General features: G+C 41.9%; 1 protein-coding gene across 15 annotated transcripts in view; it reads right to left on the bottom strand.

Annotated features, from left to right (window-relative positions):
* Window positions 1-7011: 7011 nt before the first annotated feature.
* Window positions 7012-19759, bottom strand: part of GPATCH2L (G-patch domain containing 2 like) — a 36525-nt gene continuing 23777 nt past the window's right edge. For all 15 annotated transcript variants that reach the window (XM_086748522.1, XM_086748523.1, XM_086748520.1 and 12 more), the window contains 2 exons: window positions 13349-13440; window positions 7012-8800 (listed from right to left, as the gene is read on the bottom strand). In XM_086748522.1, coding sequence (XP_086604648.1) covers window positions 8628-8800; window positions 13349-13440 — 265 coding nt within the window. In that variant the 3' untranslated portion in view covers window positions 7012-8627. The remainder of the gene's footprint in view (window positions 8801-13348; window positions 13441-19759) is intronic.

Consider the following 19759-nt stretch of genomic DNA (forward strand, 5'->3'; position numbering starts at 1 on the left):
AGCTTTGCAAAATCCTGATCATCCTCATAATACTGGAAGCTCTGCATTAAGACAACGAATACTTCAGGTCATACACATAGGGCTCAGCAATACTTTCTCTGATTATTGCCTGCAGGTATATATATTTTGCATCTTTCTCTGATATAACAGGCTGTGTCAGCCCATTTTCCACCTGTACCAATTCTTTGAACTAGTAGAATTCTCTTTTCCTGGTATGCCAGTTAACACAGCTTTGTCAGCTCACTGGAGTCACACTAACAGCCAGGTTTGCAGTTGGGAAGGCATTTTACCCACATTAAAGTTGACAAAGATGTTGAAGATTCCCTTGTCTCCACAACATAAGTCTGTTCGTCACCTCATAGAGGGCAAGACATGCACCAGTCTCCAGGCATTGAGAGCAGAGAGAACAGAAGTTTGTTCTCCTCTGATAGTCTCCTCATAGACTACTAAAATACATTTTCTGAACAAATTACTGGTCCTTCACTTTTGCTTCACTGAAGTGTTCTATGGTTACAAAACTGTTCCTCAAGACAACAAAACAAAGTTCTTATCCACTTTACGTAATTCCTTTTCGATATCCAGACACACACATTGTTTTTTTGTAGCATCTTCTTTCTTCGGTGCAGAAGGGGTTACAATAAAAGAGGCACTCAATCACCCTTCTTGTTGCCCTTCCTCCAATTTCCCTTCTCATCCTCTGCTTGCTGAGCAGGACTCTGCAACATCCACAAAGTAACAGCATGAGCTTCTACAGTTCGAAGGACAGCACTAACCACCTCAATGTCATTATTCAGGAATGCTGGCAAGACACACCTCTGCATACCACAACCATGAAGTTAATCTATCACTCAGTAGCACTAGTCCCAGCCTCTCACAAGTTTCTCTCCAGCTACTATTTTGTTGCCTTTTTCACTCTTTACTGTACCTTACCTTAAAATCATAAATCCATCAGGCCAGAAACAACCGGTCACAAGTGGTGTTCCCCAGGGGTCAGTGCTGGGGCCTGTCCTCTTCAATATCTTTATTGATGATCTGGATGAGGGCATTGAGTGCACCCTCAGTAAGTTCGCAGATGACACCAAATTGGCTGGGAGTGTGGATCTGCCTGGGGGTAGCGAGGCCCTACAGAGGGATCTGGACAGGCTGGAGAGCTGGGCTGAAGCCAATGGGATGAGGTTCAACAAGACCAAATGCCGAGTCCTGCACTTCGGCCACAACAAACCCAGGCAGCACTATAGGCTTGGGGCGGAGTGGCTGGAGGACTGTGTGGAGGAAACGGACCTGGGGGTACTGATTGATGCTCGGCTGAGCATGAGCCGACAGTGTGCCCGGGTGGCCAAGAAGGCCAACGGCATCTGGCTTGCATCAAAAACAGTGTTACTAGCAGGAACAGGGAGGTAATTGTCCCCCTGTACTCGGCACTGGTGAGGCCGCACCTCGAGTACTGTGTTCAGTTTTGGGCCCCTCACTGCAAGAAAGACATTGAGGCCCTGGAACGCGTTCAGAGGAGGGCTACGAAGCTGGTGAGGGGTCTGGAGCACAGGCCTTATGAGGAGCGGCTGAGGGAGCTGGGATTGTTCAGTCTGGAGAAGAGGAGGCTCAGGGGAGACCTTATAGCTCTCTATAACTTCCTGAAGGGAGGTTGTAGTGAGATAGGGGTCGGCCTTTTCTCTCGTGTAGACAGTGATAGAACTAGAGGCAATGGTTTCAAGCTGCGCCAGGGGAGATTCAGGCTGGACATTAGGAAATATTACTTCTCGGAAAGGGTAGTCAGGCACTGGAATGCACTGCCCAGGAAGGTGGTGGAGTCACTGACCATGGGGGTGTTCAAGAAACGTTTGGATGTTGTGTTGAGGGGTATGATTTAGCTGAGAAGTATTGGTGATGGTTGGACTGGATGATCTTTTAGGTCTTTTTCAATCTTGATAATAATTCTGTAAGGCTCTGAGCAACCTGATCAAGTCGGGGATGTCCCTGCTCCTTGCAGGGAGGTTGGACGAGATGACCTTTGAAGGTCCCTTCCAACCCTAACCATTCTATGATTCTATGATTCTTTTAACTCACACTTCTCCAGTACCTCCAAACTGGACATTACGCCTCACTAGAGCTCACTGGAACTACTGGAAGCGTGCAAAGAACAACTAGTAAGTGTGGTCCTCCTGGCTCTCAATTTCTGTTTCACTGAATGTCCATCTTCTCCTGTACACAAATAAACCCCTGTTTGCAAAAGTATGTCTTTATAAGACTCATCTCTGTCATCTATGAACAATTGCATGAGGTCCTCGGAGACAGGAAGGGGTACATATCATGTCACCTTTCTAAAATGCAGGAAGGAGGATCTGGGGAATGGCAGGTTAGTCAGCCCTACCTCTGTCCCTGGTAGCTTTATGGAGCAAGTTCTGGATGCCATTTCCAGGCACACAAAGGACAAGAAGATGACTAGGAACATGCAGTCAGATTAAATAAGGGAAAATCATGCCTATGAACCTGACTGCTTTCTACGGTGAAATGACAGGCTCTGTGGATATGTAGAGGGCAGGGGATGCTGATTATATTGACTTCAGTAAGCCTCTTGATGTAGTCTCTCATAGCATCCTTAAAGCCAAATGGAGCAGTTACGGACTGGATACCATCCATTAAGAAAGATCAGTGAGACACTGGCTGAACTGTCAGGCCCAAAGAATAATGATCTATGGTTTGAAATCAGTGTGACGGCCAGTTATGAAAAGCATGCCTCAGCAGACAATGCTGGGATCGATACTGTTCAGGGATCATTAGTGATCTGGTGGAAGGAGACAGAATATAATCCCAACAAGATCAGAAATGGCATGTTGGGGAGGAGAGCCACTGATATACTGGAGGTTGGGGGTACCACCTAGAGGGACCTTAACAGATTGGAGAAATAAGAATACAGAAACCTCATGAAGTTCATGAATAGAATAGAATAGAATAGAATAGAATAGAATAGAATAGAATAGAATAGAATAGAATAGAATAGAATAGAATAGAATAGAATAGAATAGAATAGAATAGAATAGAATAGAATAGAATATTTAAGTTGGAAGGGACCTACAATGATCATCTAGTCCAACTGGCTTGACCAGTTCAGGGCTGACCAAAAGTCAAAGCATGCTAAGGGCATTGCCCAAATGCCTCTTAAACACTGACAGGCTTGGGGCATCAACCACCTCTCCAGGAAGCCTGTTCCAGTTTTTGACCACCCTCTCTGTATAGAAGTGTTGCCTAGTGACAAGTTTGAACCTCCCTTGGTGCAGCTTTGAGTCTTCCCATGCATCCTGTCACTGGATAACAGGGAGAAACAATCAGCACCTCTCTCTTCATCTCCCCTTCTCAAGAAGCTGCAGAGAACAATGAGGTCACCCCTCAGCCTCCTTTTCTCCAAACTAGACAAACACAGACTCCTTAGCCACTACCCACAGGGCATTCCTTCCAGCCCTTTCACCAGCTTTATTGCCCTCCCCTGGACACATTCAAGGACCTTCACGTTCTTCTTAAATTGTGGGGCTCAGAACTGCACACCACATTCAAGGTGAGACCACACCAACACTGAATACAGTGGAATAATCACCTGTTTAGATCAGCTGGTTACACTGTGTTTGATGCACCCCAGGATGTGGTTTGCCCTCTTGGCTGCCAGGGCACACTGCTGACTCACATTGAGCCAGTTACTGACCAGCAGCCCCAAATCCCTTTCTGCAGGGCTGATTTCCAGCCACTCCTCTCCCAATTTATACTTGTGTCCAGCACTACTCCAGCCCAAGTGCAGAATTCGGCTTTGTTCTTGTTAAATTTCATTGCATTAATCATAGCCAAATGCTCTAATCTATCTAGATCCCTCTGCAGGGCTTCTTGTCCCTTGAGAGGGCCAACAGCACCTTCCAATTTAGTATCATCAGCAAACATGCTAATGGTGCATTCAACTCCTGCATCCAAAACATTGATAAAAATACTGACCAGAAATGGCCCTGGAATTGAACCCTGAGGAACACCACTGGTGATCAACTGCTGGCCAGATGCAGCCCCATTCACCACAACCCTTTGAGCTCTGCCCTTCAGCCAGTTCTTCACCCAGCACACCGTGAACCTGCTCATCTCACAGTTGGACAACTTGTCACCATGAGGGACAGTATCAAAAGCCTTACAGAACAAAACTACATCCACCACCTTCCCTTCATCCACTAGGTGGGTGACCTTATCATAGAAGAGTATCAAATTAGTTAAACAGGACTTTCCCTTTGTGAATGCACGTTGACTGTGCATGATGAGTGCATTGTCCTTTAAATGCCTTTCAATAGTACCCAGTATGATTTCTGCATAATTTTTTCAGGTACTGAAAATTATAGACTAACAGGTCTATAATTTCTTGGGTCTTCCCTCACACCCTTCTTGTAAACTGAAATAACATTGGCTAGCTTCCAGTTAGCAGGGACATCCCCAGACTCCCAAGACCTTTGATAGATGATTGAGAGGGGTCCTGCTGTAACATCCACTAGCTCCTTCAATACTCTGGGATAAATCTCATCCAGCCTCATGGACTTATGAACGTTCAACTGGTCCCTTACAACTTTAGTGTCCACAAATGGAAAGTCACTGTTTCCCGCAGTCATGGTCCTCCAACTCAGGGGACCAGGCAGCCCAAGGTCTGCGAGTATTATCAGAGATTAAGGCAAAAAAAGCATTGAATGCTTCACTTTTTCTTCATCTCAATTTGTCAGGTGACCATCTTCAACAAATATTCATCCAATGTTTTCCTTAGACCTCCTCTTGCTATTAATGTATTTCAAAAAGCCTTCCTTTATGTCTGACACAACACTGACCAGTTTCAACTCTAATTAAGCTTTGGTCTTTCATGTCTTCCCCCTGCATACGCGAACCACAGCTCTGTAATCTTCCTGCGAAGCCTGACCTTGCTTCCAGAGATGACACAATTCGTTTTTCATCCTGAGTTCCAAGAGGAGTTCCCTGTTCAGCCAAACTGAAGACCTGCAGCGCTTGCTTCACTTTCAACACAAAGGGATTGCAAGCTCTTGTGCTTTTAAAAGGTGGTTCTTAAAAACTGACCAGAACTCATGGACCCCTAAGCCCTCAAAACCAGATTCCCAGGGGACACTGCTAACTAGCTCGCTGAATAGCTTAAAGTTAGCTCTCTTGAAATCCAGGATAGCAACTCTGCTGGTCATTTTTCTCATTACATCAAAAATTGTAAACTCAACCAGTTCGTGATACCTGTGGCCACGACAGCCATCGCATCTCCCACAAGTCCTTCTCTACTCACAAATATCGAGCCTAGGAGGCCATCTTTCCTAGTTGGTTCACTGAGTACTTGTGTCAAGAAATCTTCAACATACTTCAGGAATTTCCCAGACTTGCTTGTCACAGCAGTGTGGTATTCCGAGTTGGTGTTTGGGAAGTTGAAGTCTCCCATAAGGATAAGGAGAGAAGACAAATCTGAAAAAAAATGGAGAGTCCTGGTGCACAAAAGTGAAATATGAGTGAGCTGCCTATCTTTGAAGCAATAATCACATACTGGACTATCTTAGTGGAAGCACAGCTACCAAATCAAGGCACGTTATTATTCCTTTCTACTCAAGCAATCCACATCTGAAGCATGGTGTCCTTCACCGCGGGTACTGTGTGAATACAGTGTGAGTTCTAAGCAATATGCCTTAGAGGAAAAAAGACAAAACAATGCACCTAGTTCATTCATCTAAGAATATTCAAATATTGCTGCAGATATTCAAATCTGTATCTAGCTACTGAAGTCTGAAGAGAAATTTGATAAATACCCTGGAGTAAGAAGATATACGATTCATTTAGTTTGTCTACTACTCAGGAGAATCAAATCTGGTTGAAAGCCCAACTGACCGGCAAACGGATTCTAACCTAGAAATACAAAAGACAGGGCAGCTGCAAGAACTTGAGTCTCCTCGCACTTCCAGAAAGTTGCCATGGCAGAAGTATGGCTTATCAGGACAAGGCCTGCCACAGTTACTCTTCAGTACTGCCACAGGTACATTCAACCTTTAAAGGCAAGGAAGACCTCCTAGGAGCTTACAACCTAAGTAAGGGCTTAACCAGATGAACAGTGCTACTGACCTCAATAGGAAAATCTGATAAATTATCTTTCCCTGCCCCTAGAGAAAAATCATGTAAAGTCTGGCAATTCCCACCTGAAATGAACAAGATGAAGGCTGTTGATTCTCGAACACCTCAAATACCTCTCCAAAAGTTTTAAAATCATCCTGACACCACAGAAGAAACAGAACCACTTTGAACAATACTCAGAATATAACAAGATATATCACAACTGTTTTTTTAAAAGGAGAACACAAAGGCTAAAATTCAAAGTTTTAGGTGAATCATCAGTAATTTGAGAAAGTCTGTTGAATGGACTAAAACCAAGAGAGGTTGTGGAGGATCCTTCATGAGGCTAAAAGTGCTCAATTGCCCAAATGCTCTTTTAGGGAACCACTCCCTCTCACCGAAACAGCCTGCAAGTTAGGTTACAAGGCTTCCAATCCTAAAATTTATCTGCAGGTTGTCAGAAGAAGGTGACCGCCTTTCCACTTCACTGTTTTCTTAAGTACTAGGTAGTGAAGCTACTACTCTTCAGGTTTACTTTCTATTTGTATTTTCTAGATTACAGGCCCTCCAGTGCTGACTTTGTGTGCTACCTCTTAAGCACCATTGCTCAAAATAACTGCAAAATAAGACAATCCAATGACTGCCTTAAAACATGAACATCCCTCTCTTCACAAAACCCTTACAGCTTGTCCTGTAATCCAAACTGACCTCTGTACTCCTGCAGCAAGGTAAAAAGGGCTTCCCTGTTCTAATTAGTTCTAAAATGTACCACCACCAAAAAAAAAAAAAAAGTTTTGAGAGGGATTTACAATGACAGATCTGACAGTTTGCTTGGGCTGCGAAATATAAATCCAATTTGGATCTCTCCCCAAGAATAAGTAGGTATTAGAGGATCAGACATGGACAGTGTGTTTGTAGTATAACTGTATTTGTCAATCATGATTTAGTAAGTCACTCAATTTTTGTTTTGTGTATGTTATGACCATTTAACATTTTAATACAGAGTTAAATTCAAATCACTGCTTTATATCCTCACAATTATATCTGTCCCTCAGCTATTTGATTTATAACGGAAAGCAGAACACTGCAAAACTACTAAAATCATGCAAATTTTGTTATCTACTTAAGAGTGCTAACTGCACCTCCATGTTCGAAATGAATTTAACAACCTTAAATAGTCCTGTCTGAAAGCTCCACCCAGTGAGGAAAGCACAAAGAGTTCTATGCATACAAATATACCCAGTTTTTAAAGGACTTAAGAAGCCATGAGGCGACCTGTTGCTTGACACATGCTATGCAGGTATATATTCTAAAATCATAGCCCAAAATAAGCTCTGGACAGAGTAATTCAAGAAAAGTAAGTGGAGTGTGATCAAGAATTTGAGAAAAGAGAGGGAAAAAAATCACTATCTGTATATTCTGCAACATAGAAGGTAACAGGACACCAAACTGAAGTGCTATGAACACAATCTCTTTTGTGTATGCTGCAGAGTAAAGTACAATCATCAGTAGGTGGAGACACCTCCAGTAGATATAGCAGAAAATACTTTTTGAAGGGAGGGAAAACATGAGACAGAAGTGGTCTCGTCAATACCCAGAATGCTCCGAACTCAGAGCATTTAAATGGCTTTTTTGTTCAATGGCATGTTAATTTCAGCGGCAAGCATCCTTTAGAAAGGCTAACAGTCACTTTTCAGTTTATACACTGAGAAATGGACGCTTTGTGTATCCTCTACCATGCTCCAAGGATATTCCAGGGCCCAGGTTCCTTTCCAGGACACCAGCTTGCACATTTATATCCAAGTAGTTCTCCTAAATCCTTATCCAGCAGGAGATTTAGGAAAGAACATGCAATACACAAGCAAGACTTAAGATATTCAGAACAAGGGAGAAGGAAAAGGTCTAATGGACTATGCTGCCAGTGAGCCAATGGCAATTTCTGAATGAACAAGGACATATTTGCTTTGCTACAAGCAACATGATTTGAGTCCATTAGCACATGGCCTGAAAACATTCTGCTAATACAGAATTCAGGTTCCATGCTTCAACTTGTTTGCATTCCCTCCTCACTCCCCAGCCAAGAAATCCTCCTGGCCTGGAAGAAAGCAAGGGGAGACATTTGCCTCCCTGAGCGGCAGTGGGATTTTCACCCAAAAAATGCCAAATGCACAAACAAGCAACATGTCCAGGGGTGAATAAAGATCTGAAAACCTCAAAGAATCTGTACATGACCCAGCACATATAAGCTGGCTTCAGGGAAAGAGATAAATGCACAATAAATACAGCAATAGCAAGAACATTTTTAAAAGTCACTGCGGTCCCAACACTGATTACCTTTTTTTAAATATAAGTTCACAAACATTATTTAAGTATGTGGGGCACGCAGATCAGTCTGGATGATGGCACGCATCACGTGCCAATACTGAAGATATCACTACTCCCAAACAAGATGTTCGGTGAAGACACACACGAGTCAAACACTTCCAAAATCCAGCAAGCTTTTACAGTTGCAATGCTTCCTTTTAGCTGTATCCAGGGCTCTTCTCTGGTGGCATTTTAAAAAAGTTACTGGAGGCAGCAATAGCGGCTTTCTCGTCTGCTGGTGTTTTCCCTGTCCACTCAGAGTTCTGGGATCTCAGGGATGGTGTTGCTGGTAGCTCTGACTCTGTTGCATCCATGTGGACAGATAAAGTTGCTGGAATAGAAAATTGCAGGAAAGGGCAATAAATAAATATTAGAACAAGTGACTTCACGGCAAACATCTCATATATATAATTCCTTATATGAAGGTGATATTTACTGAGTTCCTACAAGTTTCCCCATCAAATTCCTTTGAAATATAAGTTCTTGATAGTATTAACACCTTTGCCCTAATGATTCTCACATTCAGAACTCCAAGTTCCCAGTCCACTAACTCGTTCCCTTAGTTAAAGTTCCTGTTGAAAATCAAGAGCTTTAGCTGTCCCATACTTAAACAATCAATTCATAATCACTCAGCTGAAGATAACTCGATCTCTTCACAAAGACTGAATTAACCCTGTATCTGAGAATTTGAGAGTCACTGAAGGCCTGGCAAATTTCAGGTTGCAAAGCTCAGTTAAAGAGGAAAATACGCGTCTCCCCCTTACCCAGTAAAGGCAGTACCATGAACCTCCACGTATATCCAACATATCCAGCATATTATAACAAGAAGCTACTTGCTAAGCTAGGTTGGAATCCACTCTCATTTTCTCAATACAACCACTGCTTCAAAATGGGAATGGCTATAATTAGCAAGAGAGATTTGCAGATCCATAGCTGAACCCAACAGTCACCCAAATTTCCAGAATTGCCAGAAACCTAGAAATACAAGAGTTTACTCCCACATTTTCAGTATCCTGAATCACTCAATCCTCACAAGCAGAACAGGGTAGGATTAAAAAAAAAAAAAAAAAAAAAAAGTAATTGCCACAGGAGTCTTTGGGGCAACCAGAATTTTTTTGAACAAGGAACTACCTCAGTATGAAACACATCTCTTTTTCATTGTATTCTCACAAGAGATAATAGTTGTTTGTTTTTATTACAAGTTTGTGTTTTTATTACAAGTCGCGTCTGTTGCTTTGTAGTGGATGAAGGATCAAGAGGCTATAACAAGCCTCAACTAGAGGATGGATTGCTTTGAAGTTTAAATAAAAAGCTAGTTCAATGCTTGAGGTTCCACACACAGTAGATCTGGAACCCCAACAATCCTGCTTCTGTACATCCAAAACAGTGAGTCATTCCCACACAACCACAACAACACAGTTGATAACAGTACATTGCATATTTTACCTCTACCCCATCAACTTCCTCCATCTGAAGGTCACATGAAACATGCAAAAAAGTCGAAGTCCTTAAACTAATAATCACCACTAGTACTACACTCTGGGCCCCTCGCTAGCAGACTCCCCACTCAGGCTCTCCATCTTTGTGCATAAAAGGAAAAAGAGCAAAGGACTGAAACAGGCTTCTTGCTGCTGGGTACCACCACACCATGACAAAGAGTGAATGCATTAGCAAGAAACAGGAGAGGGAAAACTCACCAAATTGCTACTACTCATCAGACTGTTCTCTGATCAGCAGCTTCAGAGGCTGCTAACTGGCACCTTTTGGAAATTACTATTTTTCACAAGCTAAGCGTGAATGCACGCCAAGGCATGCAGACATCTATTTATGCAGACTTTTGCCCCAGAGTCACTGTAATACCTGAATAGGATGCCAGTTACCATGTGCCCTGCTACATATATTGTTGTTCTCAACAGCCAGACCTTTTTCCAAAATGCTATTCTTCAACAGCCATCTCACTTATGGTATTGAGGCCAGTTAGCCTCAAAGGGCAGGACTAATACCGGAAGTTTAATGCTATAACAATACAACAGAGACCTAGGCACTTTTCTTACAGTAACGCATAATTTTTTATGTTCATACAAGGGTCTCTGATAAAAAATGCTTTACCAGAACCCATAAATACATTCATGAAAGTAGGTGAGAAGACACAAAATAAACTTAGTTTGCCTGACTCCCAAAAAACCACATCTCTAGCTCCCTTTTCTCATTCCTGCAGCTGGAAAGGAGATAGCATCCACATCTTGTATGCCTTTTATTTGCATCTCCTGATTTCAGCCAAATTCAACTCAAAACTTTATGTGGATGGTGGGGGGGGAGGTGACAGGGGAAGATTTGTAGCTGCATATTTAAGAAAGAAGCTAAATTCATCACAATGACAGGGGAGAGTGTTGGCAGAGATTTGAGCTATTTATTCTTTTAGGAAAATCCTATAAAGAATGACATGAGGAAGCCTCTATCTGCAGTCTTGTTCATCACACTGGTGAGGAGTCCGATAACAGATGTATGCAGTAGCGTGATTTAGTGCCGGGAGCTGGCCCCTGATGTGTATTAATACAGCGGCAAAGCGGAACGAGCCCCTCTTCATCACTCATCTCTATAAAAGAGGTGGAATCCGAGATGGCCCGATGTTCAGCAGAGCAAGCCCATTTGTTCTGCTGACTGATGGAGCCAGCTCAGGCTGTGTCCTTCACCTCCATGGGGCACTTGGGTTACAAAAAAGGAGATCACTGAAGCAGGACCTGGTCAACAAGTGAGACGAGAGCAGTTGGACTCAGCTAAGGAGCTATTTAAAGGTGAAGAAATCCAGCACTCTGTGTGCCTGCAGTGACAGGCATGGGCCTGCGTTCTGATTCACCTGTGTTTCATCTTTTGCAGAAGCAGTAAAACACCACAAACATAAAAAGCCTCTGTAATCAGAAAATGAGGCTGCCATGATTCCTCAGGCACAGGGGAACCCCAGTCACTATAAGACATTTATGCAGGGGTGAGTAGATGCATGGCAAGGGAGAAAAATCTGTATCTATTTCATCAATGTCTAGCAAGCGTAAGAGTCTTCAGTTAATTCTACATTATTGCAGACCAGTCCTATGTCTTTCTTTAGGCATTAGCAATTCCACAGTCAGATCATCTTTGACAGAAATAATATCATATTTCAGAAGTTTCCAAGTTACATGCCCGGGTTGTGCTCCAGCTGCAACTAGGAGACTGCTGTACCAAGTCAGCTAGGACACAGCTTCAGCTACCCAATCCTAAAGTTTCTTTCTGCAAGTCAGTATTGTAGCATACCCTGCCCATACCTGTTAACTTTGCTGGAGATATTTCTAAACAGGGTCTAAGGACGAGATCTTTACCATTTCTGACCATTAAAGACTTTGCAGCACTTTTCTCTTGATGATCAGCACCAGCATCCTGTCCAGATTCCAGTAACTATACTCTCCTTATTTTGCAATATATCCTCTAATTTTCTCTCCCTCGTTCCTAACAGAAAAAAAAGCCCTTTCAAACCTCTGTGCTATTTTCCAGTGCTGAGTTTCACTCCAGATGCAGATTCAACTCTTCAAAAAGTGTTCACTATACAACTTGCCTAGTCTGATAAGTACAATTTACATAACATTTTTAAACATGTAGGCATAGAAATAGGTGCTCTCCCTATAGAAAGTGACCAGCAATGCAGTACAGAATACACTCAGAACAATAAATAAATGGACAGGTAACAGGAGACAGTGAGGCACTAGCATTCATACGAAAAAAACCTACTATCCCAAAACTAAAATTCTGTGTCTACGGATATATGATTTTACTAAACCCTACAGAAGTTTGGATATCTTAGCATGGAATACTCAAAAGTCAGGAAGGAATATGCTAAATAAGTAGTTAATAGCTGATTACACTTTTGCCGAGCAACAGATTATTGATGTAATGTTCCTTTATCTTCTTTTTTAATACAGAACCTTTCAGTCAGTCTGTAATCCAGACCTATGGCCTGGAGAGCTGCACAGCTTTCTTCCCTACTTCATTATTCTACTGTCTATCCACCAGCGCAAGGAAGAAATCTGAACTTCATTCCTCCTACTCATTATCAGTTCCTTTGGCCTTCCCCACTGTTTTCACACTACCATTTTTCCCATTATCTTACCCAGTGCCTTGTTACTGGATTACAACAATAGTTTTTTAATAAGCTAGTTGGAAGAACATGGGTTGCTAGATAGTAGGCAAAATATTTCAAGAGGAGACAGAGTGAGAGGCTAGAAAGAAATCTTCTAAATCCCTAGTTCTGCAGATTAAAACTTTTTCAGATTCTGATGAGTAATCAATCACTTTCCAGAAATACGCTACATGAAAATAAACCAGCATTTTAATCACTACATCCTCAGAACAAGAAAAATAAAAGAGGGACTATTTTCATCCATAAGAGTAAGACAACTTCCAGGGAATAGGTGGTCTCACCCAGCGATGATACAAGAATTGCCAGATTCCTGCTTCTGTGAAAGTGTCTAGAAACACACTGAAAAAAGGTACCAGAGCCACCAGCTAATCTCAGCCCAACACAGAAGGAACGCACTGTGTATACTGATCACCTCCTTATTACCATGTACTGCATAATTTAGGAACGATGGAAATAACACCTTATGAAGAAACAGATTATTACCCACCGTACAGTGAAGCACTGTAAGTTATATTAACTTACTGTAGCTGGATCATAAAAGATTTGTTTAGTAGGTAGGCTTTGATGCTATGCAAAAACACATGAGATTCTCACACACGTTTGATCAGTTTCAAATCAAGGTAATGCTATTTTTAACTATTGTGACTCCGGCACTTCGCTCAAGAGAGATACAACTTCAGAAATGCTGGCACATACATAAATCCAGGTTACCTGATGTTGGGCTGGACATGGAGGCTGCAGCTGGCTTTCGTTTCCTCTTGATGTCCCTTGAACACGGTGGTCCCAGGTGTACATTTGCTTGCCTATAGAGAAATTAAAACAAATTAACCTCTGTTCCAGTATCACCTTCCCATCAGCTTCTTAACTAGTAGGCACCACAAATCAAAAGCTTTTCAGGGAAGTTTTGCTCACATTCTTTGTTAATATACCATTATGCTCCCATTTCTTTTAAGAGCTCACACCCATAAACTGCTCAGGAGAATAATTATGTCTTAGCCTTTAAAGGATCTGGGTTTGTGTTAACTTTAAAATAACTCTTTGCATAAGTAAAGATGTGATCAAACAGTGATACGACACATGCCCTACCATTACTTCTATACAAATGTAACAAATGTCTGTAAGATTGCTCTTTAAGGAAATTGCATGATATTGCTCTCTTATTTAGAAAATATTTTGCAACATACTTAGTACTGTAGAGTCATCTTAGAATCCACCTATATTCCAAATGTCCACGCATATTGTTTCCACTAAAGTAGTAAGTTCATAAAGTTAGGAATGCAGAACTGCCTCAAAATTACGATTTCCTTATCAAACTGCTGTAAAAGCAGCTGAATCTGGCTTATGGTAACAGTCTTGCTGCGTGTGTAAACTGGCTGAAAGGCATCATCTGTCCTGGTCATATCAACTATTAAGTCTGAAGCTTACTGATGACCACTTCAGTTTAGCCATTTGCCAATTAAGAAGAAACCTGCATTATTGGGACAGACTTGAACTCGAGTTTAATTCAGAAAAGGCAGTCTTGGCAGCAGATCAGAGAACTTTCTCAAATACAATCCATAATGAATACAAATGCATAATTTAGCAATGATGTTGGATTCAAATCCCTGCTTTCTCTGAGATAACAGAGTTTCTTTGGCAAGTTCCTTGGTCACTCTCTGCATCAGATTTGACATGCAAAACACAGAACTACAGTGCAAATAAAATCCATTAAAGATTGCAAGGTGCTTACATGGTGTAAAGATGGAATAGTATAAATTTTGATGATTAAGTGATGAAAAGTTTGTGTGTCTTTAAAGTTTGCTATTTTGATTAAAAAAAAAAATCCTGAAAGTTTAACAAACACATTTATCAAGTACTGAAACCTTTTACAGATAACAAAAGGAAAACTTCATGGCTTCTTATTTCCATGCCAAAATCTATTTCCAAAACAAAACAAACAAAAAAGCAGCATATTTATAATATATACAATTGTAGACACTGAATTTATGCAAAACCAAAGTGTGCTGTTGTAGCTATACAAAACACTGTACTAAGCACAAAAAGTTTCCTATACTAGGTAAAAATATTTTGTTTGAATGCTGCTGGGTCTACCTACTTACCTGTATCAAATATGCAACCATAAAATAAGAAAAAAGTACCTACTGTTCTGTCTTCTCAGCTAAAATTCAATAGTTCTACAAGATCTGTCATCTAAATCTGACATTAAGCAATAGCTCCCAAAATTTTTTAATTGTGTTAAGTTTCACCAACAGCCAATTTTTCAACTCTGGGAATGCATAGTAACATAACAAGACACAGAAGTCTCCTGAAAACATGAATTAGAGGCTTTTGAAAATACCAGCACACCTATAGAATGCATATTCAAATCTTGTGTTTGTACACATAAGCGACTAACCTCTAAGTGACTTCGCATATGCTAACAACTGCTTTGGTACATGATTATGATAGTGGCTATATAGGATTTTAGCAGAGTTCTACCATGTATTCTAAAACATTTAGCCACACATAGCCCAAGGAAAAGATAGTCTCAATCAAGGAGAACTTCAGTTTTTTATTTTCCATCACTGAGGTAGTATTAGATTACTAACTAGATGACTACATAATTATATATAATAATCCAACTCGTTTAATCACATAATAATAATAATAATAAGGTTCCCTTTTTAATTTTATTAACTTACATGAACACTAGCCAGTTGATCCTTGGTGGAGAATCACTACCAACTGGGAAAGAAGTATGCACTATCATTTCCAAGAGACTTCAGGCAATTTTTCCCAGTTCACAAATGTTACAGCTAGATTTTTAATATGAGGACCTGGCACTTAGCTCCATGGTCAAATCACATCTATTCTTACCTCACAATTACACAGGGGGTAAAAAAAAAAAATGAAAAATGAAAACAGAATATAAGAATCTCAAAGTCCCTTCTTGTAGTGAACATAAAGGCAAATCATACTCCAGCTGGAGACTAATAGCAGGGATGGTGCATCCAGCAGCCCTGCCTCTAACACACAAAGGCTCAGAGGTGATAAATTGTCTCTGTAACATGTATTCCATTCAGGTTTATCCCTTATTGATCATCCACACTTTAGTTAGTAAATCAAGAACCTATTGATTACTCACTGGCTCTGACTGACCTGGTGGTAAAAGTGTCAGTTTGAAGTGGCTGGTGCACTTTACAGGCACCATAAATCCGCATACAGGGAACCTCCAGGTGGTAGGTACCCTGGGAGAGAGAGGAACAGAAGAATGCACACAGGGATGATAGTTCTTATTAAGATATGGACATAAAGGGGTCTGAAGTATAATTTATGACACGCTGGAGGGAAGGGGTGCCATCCAGGGGGACCTTGACAGGCTGGACAGGTGGGCCTGTGCAAACCTCATTAAGTTCAACCAGGCCAAGTGCAAGGTCCTGCACATGGGCTGGGGCAATCCCAATCACAAATGCAGGCTGGGCAGAGCATGGACTGAGAGAAGCCCTGAGGAGAAGGACTTGGGAGTGATGGTGGACGAGAACCTCAACATGAGCCAGCAATGTGTGCTTGCAGCCCAGAAAGCCAACTGCATGCTGGGCTGCATCAAAAGAAGCATGGAGAGCAGATCAAGGGAGCTGAATCTCCCCCTCTACTCTGCTCTCGTGAGACCCCACCTGGGGTACTGCATCCAGCTCTGGAGCCCCCAAGATAACGAGGACATGGATCTGTTGGAGTGAGTCCAGAGGAGGGCCACAAAGATGATCAGAGGGCTGGAGCACCTCTCCTATAAGGACAGGCTGGGAGAGTTGGCTGTTTAGTCTGGAGAAGAGAAGGCTCCAGGGAGACCTTCTAGCAGCCTTCCAGTACCTGAAGGGGGCCTACAGGAAAGACAGGGAGAGACTCTACAGTAGGCCCTGTTGTGATAGGATGAGGGGTAACGGTTTAATGGTTTTCAAATAGAGGTAGGTACAATCAGACTTGATATAAGGAAAAAATATTTTACAATGAGGGTAGTGGAACATTGGAACAGGTTGCCCAGCGAGGTGGTGGATCCCCATCCCTGGAAACATTCAAGGCCAGGTTGGACAGGACTCTGAGCAACCTGATCTTAGAATCATAGAATCATAGAATGGTTAGGGTTGGAAGGGACCTTCAAAGGTCATCTAGTCCAATCCCCCTGCAAGGAGCAGGGACATCCCTGACTAGATCAGGTTGCTCAGAGCCTCATCCAGCCTGGCCTTGAACGCTTCCAGAGATGGGGCCTCCACCACCTTTCTGGGCAACCTGTTCCAGTGTTCTATAACTCGCATCGTAAAAAATGTTTTCCTAATTTCTAATCTAAATCTACCCCCCTCTATTTTAAAACCATTACCTCTTGTCCTATCTTATTGGAGACGTCCCTGCTTCTTGCAGTGGGGCTGGACTAGATCACCTTTAAAGGTCCCTTCCAACCCCAACTATTCTATGACTCCGAAATATGCATGTTTTGTTAGATACCACACTTTTCAATCTAAATTTCTAATCTCTAGCTCACATACAGGTGCTGTGAATAGAATTGGTGAATCCCAGTTGAACAGCATACTCCTAAAAACACCACCACCAGAAAACTCAGGTCATGGGTATGAGCAGCACACAACATTGTAGTGGACAGTTTGTACTACAAATTGTTAAAATCTCGCTGATAGGCTACAATCACAAACTAGTTTTTCTGCCAAAGTTGAATTTTAACAACCCTTCTGAACAGTTTAAAAATTACTCTGAAGTAGAATAGAACAGGGCTGAGAGGAAAGGCTGACAGAAAATGCATATTCATGCATTATCACAAGCCCCTCTGTGAAGAAGTCTGAGGCTCAGAGCTTCATGGGATGAAAGATCTGGGCCTAAACTGAGAAACTAGAATGGTACTTACTCTGTCCTTACCGGCTTTCAATCTCTTCAGCTAGGCTTCTATATACTTTCTTCAATGTTGCAAAAACAGTAATGAGAAAATAACTGCCTAGTTACTTTTGGAGTATGGCTGGTTGATCATAAGGAAAAAACAAAGTCGTAGTGCTCAGTCACAGTTGGTTCTGCTAAGTGACCAGAGACTGATGTGAAAATCTAGTCTATAGTCTAGAGAGGACTGAAATCCTAACCTGGGAAGAGACAAAGTAGAACACACCTGGAGAGACAAAGTAGGATTCCAAGTGCAGCTATGCTGATGGCTGCAATATATCCAATTCACACTGCAGCCTCTCACTGCCGGGAGTTAGTGAATGAAAAGTTGCATATGTACAGAAAAATGGTTTTATATGAAAAAAAGTACATAGTGTCTTTCTGACAGTGGTGATTTTTTTTTTTTTAAATCACAAGCTAAAGGAATTATCCAGGAAACAGGAATTTGTCTCTTGTTCTTAACATAGTACTTAAGGTACCTGATTCTGCATGCAGGTCACACTGGAGAAAAAGTGAGCTTTGCTACGTAGAAAGCTGAGATTCATTGCTGTCTCTAACGTGTCAGAAGTAACGCTTCCTTTATTTTCCTTTCCATGTATTTATTCCATGACTTTACTTATGTATACTCTTATCTTAAAGTTCAAGGTGACCACGTGCTGGACTATAGGGTTACAGGAGCTTGCCACTATTTTACATCTACCACAGGGTTTCAACAGAAAATTAGGACTGGCAGCACAACGTGTGGGAGACAATACAGAGCACAAGCAGATACCAGCCCGTGAAGAACCTTATTGAACAGCATCAGGCCCCTGAAACCATTCCAATCTAGACTTCTCTTCACAGATAGTGATGTGATGTCTACTCTCTCAAAATTTGAAGTAAAAACACCTCAATCTCACAACAGATGTCTCTCTGAGAAGACCCTGCAGAACTGAGACAATCTGTGGCCTTCTTGGAGGCAGGAGGCGCATCACACTCTTGGGGGTGTATGCCTCTCTCTGTAGTCTCACATCACCCAGCTTCGCTGCTGACAATCTTTATTCTAACCCTATCCTTGGAGGAAGCAAGTAGTGAGAGGCAGCCATTAATCTACTGTCATATAAACAAGGGATGCTATTATCCTCATGTTAAAGTAAATGTTCAACAGAGACAGCCTTCTAACAAGAATACTGCTACTAAAACTCCACACAACCCAGCTGTTGCTGTTGTGATATACTCCCACCAAACACAGGCCAAATAAAAGGCTCTTTCTCTAAGCCCTGAGGTGTTACCTGAGGCTGTTGATGGTGGCTTCACAAAATTAACAGTCAAAGCAGAGTTATTCCTCCTCTTTGACTATACAGCCAACTGGGCACCGACATAACACATGTAAATCAATACAAGTTGCCCATCCAATCTGCATGCAAAGCTCCCATGCATGCAAGTAGTTCTTGCCATCACATCAAATGTAGATGTTTCCTGCGCATAGCAGAGTCTCCTCTGCCCTGCAGAGGCTCATGGGAGAGCTTCTAGAGCACATTTTCAGATTCCAAAATCACTAACAGGTCAGCTCACTTCTTAAATCATCTGAATCTCACAGATCTTCATGCAGCAGCAGTCTGTTCCCCAAGTATGCATTCTAATAGCAATTCCATTCCTAGAAGTCTGTGTGTGCCAAATGCAAGCAAACACATTTTCTTCCAGTTTTCCATGTAAGCATTCTAAGCAGAGATTATGCGATCCCATATATCGCATTCTCTATTTTCATACTGAATCACATGATACCTGTGCCAGAAAGAGCCCTAATATTTGTCAGACCTGCTGAGTACATGCATTTGATAATGGCAACATGCTTTATAGGCGAAGAAAGCAATAGCAACTGTCATAGTTCAGCCCCAATCAGGACCAGACTACACAGTCTCTCTCTCACGCCCCCCACCTTCCAAGAGAATAGGGGGAGATGAAACAAGAAAAATGGCTTGAGGTTTGAGATAAGGACAGGGAGAAAATCCTTAAAGTTACCGTTACAGGCAAAACAGACTCGACTTGGGGAAAACTATTCATTTATTACTAAAAACAGCAGGATAATGAGACAGAGAACCCCCATCCCTCCCTCTTCCCAAGGTTAATATTATCTCTACTACCTTAGCCCCCCCGAGCTGCACAGGGGGAAGAGGGAATGGGGGTTGCAGTCAGTTCATCACGCGTTGTTTTACGCTGCTGCTTCAT

This window comes from Chlamydotis macqueenii, chromosome 5 (genome assembly GCF_036417535.1).
Source record: "Chlamydotis macqueenii isolate bChlMac1 chromosome 5, bChlMac1.mat, whole genome shotgun sequence".
Taxonomy (NCBI): Eukaryota; Metazoa; Chordata; class Aves; order Otidiformes; family Otididae; genus Chlamydotis; species Chlamydotis macqueenii.